Source organism: Ruditapes philippinarum, unplaced genomic scaffold (assembly GCF_026571515.1).
Source record: "Ruditapes philippinarum isolate M1 unplaced genomic scaffold, ASM2657151v2 ctg13596_1_1_1_1, whole genome shotgun sequence".
Taxonomy (NCBI): domain Eukaryota; kingdom Metazoa; phylum Mollusca; class Bivalvia; order Venerida; family Veneridae; genus Ruditapes; species Ruditapes philippinarum.
In genome coordinates, this window is record NW_026856522.1 from 17,605 (window position 1) to 22,945 (window position 5,341).

At 31.4% G+C, this 5,341-nt stretch overlaps 1 protein-coding gene across 1 annotated transcript; it reads left to right on the top strand.

Moving 5' to 3' along the window:
* Positions 1 to 299: 299 nt before the first annotated feature.
* LOC132746879 (uncharacterized) lies at positions 300 to 5,017 on the top strand. Its single transcript, XM_060736157.1, has 4 exons — positions 300 to 444; positions 1,140 to 2,114; positions 3,323 to 3,419; positions 4,899 to 5,017. The coding sequence occupies exons 1-2, from the start codon at positions 304 to 306 to the stop codon at positions 1,815 to 1,817; spliced, it is 819 nt and encodes a 272-aa protein (XP_060592140.1). The 5' UTR covers positions 300 to 303; the 3' UTR covers positions 1,818 to 2,114; positions 3,323 to 3,419; positions 4,899 to 5,017.
* The last annotated feature ends 324 nt before the right edge of the window (positions 5,018 to 5,341 follow it).

Genomic DNA, 5,341 nt, shown 5'->3' on the forward strand with positions numbered 1-5,341 from the left:
TTTTCATTGTTGTTACTGTACTTTTTGATGACTTTTAAGACACTGCAAAATTGTAACTATTTGTGGGACACTAATTGTAGTGGATAGGTCTATCCATGGAAATTTTATATTGTCTGCTGTAAGATTATCTTTGTGTTACATCTTGTACATTATTTTCATTTTCATATTTTGCAAAATCAGGCATTCCATGAATTAAAATAACAACATGAAAATGCTCTTGTTGACAAGAACATGAAATTTCAGCCCTGCAAAATGAAATCAAATGTATTCACAGTACGGTGTTTGTTTGTTTCAGACATAGAAATGGCTGATGAAAGCAAGGATATCAAGAAGCTTATAAAGCTACAGAAACAGAGACCAGCTTTCTCACGAATGATTTCATGGGAGATAAGTCAAGCTGCAGAACACCAGCCTGTCAAAAAAGGCAAACGGAAAAAGAAAAAAGTAATTATAAATGAATTTTATGCAATTTTTGTTTAATGAATTTTATGCTATTTTTATTTAATTAGACAGTTTAAGAATATGGCAATTCCCAGAAAAGGGATTTTTTTAATACACTTTTCAACTTTTGATTTTTATCATGTGTTTGAAGAGTTGCCAGAGAGACATACATGTAGCTTGTCAGTGACAGTTCTCACTGACACTGCATGTTAACAGTTAGTAAATCAAAAGTCTTCAAAAGAACTCAGGAATTCTCTCAATTCAAAAAGGGGAATATTTCCACAAAATACATGTACCATGATAGAAAAATGAGTTTTTGGTTATTGAGCTCATGCATGTCCCTGGAGACTTATGTAAAGTGAATACAAGAAGTGGTTGTCAAGATTAAACTTACTTGCAATACCTTAACCAGAATTCTTTTTATTCCACAATGGACATAATTCATTTGTAGGAAGCGTAATTGGCTATTGATAGTGACCTACATTTATTATCCCAATAAAATGTGTCAAATTTCAAATCTAAATCTGTAGTGAAATATTTAAGTGCATACAAAATCTAAGTGAAGTTTCAGGTCTCAACTCAGTATTCTTCAGATTGTTAATTTTAAAATGCTATTTGTACTGTTACTAAATACTACTATATCTTATTTCATTTAAAGCCTGCATTTCTTAGTCAGCTGGTTTTGTTAATGTTTTCAGACCCTAGCTATAGGCTCAGAAGAGTGTGTTAAGAAAGAAGATGATGGTAATGCAAGTGCTGATGATATTGAAGAAACTGTTGATGACAGTAGTGAATATGAGACTGCTTGTGAAGAAGAGGGAGAGATTGAGGTCAGAGGTCAGAGTGTAACAGAGTCTGAGGATCAGTTAGAAAGTATTGGTTCAGATATATTAGATTCCTTTTTAGATACTGATGGTGAAGAAGAAGAGGATGAAGAAGATGAACTATTTATGTCTTGTATTGGAAATGATACAACAGCTGTAAGATCACCTGGGGAGCCTGATCAAGGAAGAAGAAGACGTCTTTCAAAGAAACAGAAAAGAAAAAGGAGAGATCAGGCTAAAGTAATGTATTTAGATGATCTTTTTAATCTTGGAAACTTGTTTGATGCTACTGATGAAATAAGCGATGTTTTCACGGAAGTATTAGCAGCAGGACCAGATGTTGAGATCCAGCATAGAGTTCCAACACTTGTTGAATTGTGTCTTAAAGTAAATAGGAGAAAACAAAGATATAATTCTGAAAAGGGCAAGAAAAGAACCAATACACTAGAAAAAGATGCCACTGTATTACCATATGGAATGAAGAAACTTATATCGCAGTGGGGATGGAGCCAGAAACAATTGGAAAATCAGTTATCTTTCTTTTTAAAATAAAGTATTACCTTTAGTGGAAAACCAAATGAAAGCTAAGGCATATGTTGAAAACAGTAAAAGTGAGACAGATTCTTCTGAAACACCTAAGCCTTTTTTTTCCCAAAAGAAGCATATGGGCTATTATACCATTTGCCCCACAAAAGAGTATGTTAGAAAATGGGGACTATGGAAGTGAGAAGACGCCATCATTTTTATATACTGTATCTTCCAGTTATCACACGGACAGTAATAACTTGCATTATACATATAACGACTATTATCTTAATGACAATGTCACCTTGAATTACGCTATGTGGGGTGAGTATTATGTTATGAGTCTTTATTAACTTTTCAATATAAGGCACGCTTTAACTCCAAATCTAAGGCTAATATGAAGTTCACCATGGCATTATGAACATAAAACAAGGCCATTATGCAAAAAGTACAGACTTTATGAGAAAACAATAATTGTTTCATAATGACCATATTATTGGGTTTAAGACAGTCATATTAGACTTTGGGTTTCGGTCTCAGGCTAATTTGTCAGCCCAATAAAAAGGCCATTATTAAAACACCTAATTATTAACATTATATTATAAGACAACAATACAATTATGTTTGTAGAAAGTCTGACCTTTAAAGTTTTGCAATAAGTATTTTTATTATTTGTTGAACAAGAATTTTTGTTGTTTTTGTGGGTAGGTCAATCCTTGAATTTAAGATCCTTCGAATTTTAATCCCAACAAATACTTCTTACCATGTCTCCATTCTATACATTACAAACATGCATCGGCCCTTTTCCGCCGATTTTTTGTGTAATAAATGCCCAGAGGCATGGATTAAATTTATTGACAAGCTCTTTGTGATACGGAAAGATATGTACATGCAGTAAGTAAAAATGCATGGTGATTAAGTGTAAGATTACTTTGCATGAGGTTATTTATTTTATACAAAAGTGACACCTGCTGTCATTTGTTTTACAAGAAATTGAAAATCTACAAAAGTGACACCTGCTGTCATTTGTTTTACAAGAAATTGAAAATCTACAAATTTAAGAACCCACGAAAATGCCTGTTTTGATAAAACCATGAAATTTCTTGCCCACGAATATAAGTGAATTTCGCAGTAATATGTGTACATTTATGACATAATTTTATAATCATATTGATATTTGAACATAGTATTTTCAACACAATAAGGACTCATTTTGAATATTGTATTTGGGAGCTTACATCACTATATGTTCACTTGCTATTTCAGCCTTTGAATATTCTGTTTTCAGTACCTTAAATCCCTTTTGAATTGTATAAAAAAATTGAGGAAATTATTTTAATATGAAATTATTTTATAGAACTTCAGATATATTATGTTAACATAACTGTAATCCTAAACTATTTTGATTTATTTATGAACAAAGAAATGTGTTTTCTTCCATGCTTCACTTTTCTTTTTTTTAAGAAATAAATATTGTTAAAAGTTCAGCTGTAGTGATATTGTAAAGTCAATAAGAAGTAAATTTATTGCAGCTTTTGGTACAGCTATAGATCTTATGTTACCTAGCCACACAGGTAGTGTTTCACCAACAACATCAATTATCCGTCTAAAAAGAGCACTAAGTCTCAGGTAAATATATTTTTACATTATATGTTGTACTTGTTTTATTTGAGTGTCAAGACTTTGATTTTACAGTGATTTACCACCAAATTCAGGCTGTTCCACCTAGCCCAAAATATGATATTTTCCACACAAAAAAAGACTTACTACATGAATATTGCCCTATGAATCATTTAAAAGATATACTGTGCTCATCTTTGAGTAAAATATGTTTATTGCAGATATTTATTGAAATCTATAAAATTCTTACCTTGTACTGGTCGGAGAGATAACTCCGACGCATAGATAACCCCGACACTTGATAAATATAATTGTTTCAGCTTTGTTTTTCAACAAATAAGCACATGCTCACCTAACAGTATAGGAACAGGACAGAATGTGATGATTTGTTATAATTTGGTAGACTTTTTAATGTTTTTCAAATAACCTAAACTTTTTGTAGGCAAAAACTGCTTCAAAACGTTCTTTTTACTAAATTACAGTAAGGTAGTTGAAATTTATTGACCACAGGCCACTGACTTGGGAAAGATTTTTGAAAAATTGTTTAAATATTTACAAAAAATAGATAAACCATATAAGATGTAAAAATAAATTATTGATGCTGATTTTCCAGTCATTTTTTACTTAAAAATTTAAGTGTCGACTTTATCTACTGTTGTGGGGTAAAAAGACCATGTTTTGTATACCTCATTCAAGACCTTGAAGAAGTACCAGATTCAATTTTCATACATAGTTTTTGTGGTGTAATGTAAAGTCTTTGAACTGAACTCTGTTTAGGTGGTTCAATATTTAAAATATACTGGAAGATAATTAAAATATTGCAAAAGATATGTGATTTAGTGGCGGAGTTATCTCTCCAACCAGTATGTCTTATTTAAATAAAAGAACGTAAAACTTTACAGGTATATGTACAAAAAGACTGTGTAGCCATTGTCAATATTTTCAAATATCACATTTGAGCATAGTATATCTTGTACTTTTGGTTTAGAAAGTCGACCTCAAAGTCAAATTAAAAACAAAAAAATGTCTCGGACAGTTTGTCCACACAACAAATCTGTACCAGTGGAATTTCAAATAACCTGGCACAAATGTTCAACATCATGAGATAGAGTGTTGCACACAAAAACCATTTGACTATGTCAAAGCTCAAGGTCAGATGTGACACCTTGCCTATTCACGGTAGTTGGGAAACTTGAGCATCTAGTTTGATTTGAGTCATTTAATTATGTTTTGAAAATCGAGTATGAATTGAAAAACTTCATCAAATGTATTCTTATTTGATATACATGTTTATGAAATAAAGTATAGTATCAGAATATTAGGAAATATTGGTACTTGTTATCATTTAAAATGTTTAAACTGCTGGGAAAGTATAGAATATTCTGTACAATTATTTAAAATTTGAGTATGTTAAAAAGAATCTGAATTAAGAAAAATATCTGCAATTCTTTTTGATACCTACCAAAATGAACTATTTTTAATTTCCAGGTATAAAACTCTTGTTGATATCCTGTTTGAAAAAACTTTGCCATATGTGATGTGGGCTCGGGGGAAAATTGCCATAGCAACGGATATGTTTAGAAACTTGGTAGAAAATGAAACTGAAAGTAAGCTTTAGGCATTTATTTTCAGCATGTTCTGCTAAAGTATTAAAGGGTCTCCACTGAGGATTTTTGACACAAGGGGAATGGAAATATTTTTCGAGATTATCACTACATTTGATGTAGGTCTATTAGTAACCAACAACTTAAGTGCAAAGCAGATCATTAGCTTGCTCTGTTTTTCAAAACCAAGTACTAGTATACATATTTCTGTTTCAAGGGCCCCAGTTGATCTATGTGAGAAATTAAAATTTTAAGTTTTTAGTCTTATTAACCTCAGTGGAGTTCCTTAAACATGAAACATGTTAAATAAATTTGTGTTTTCTTTCT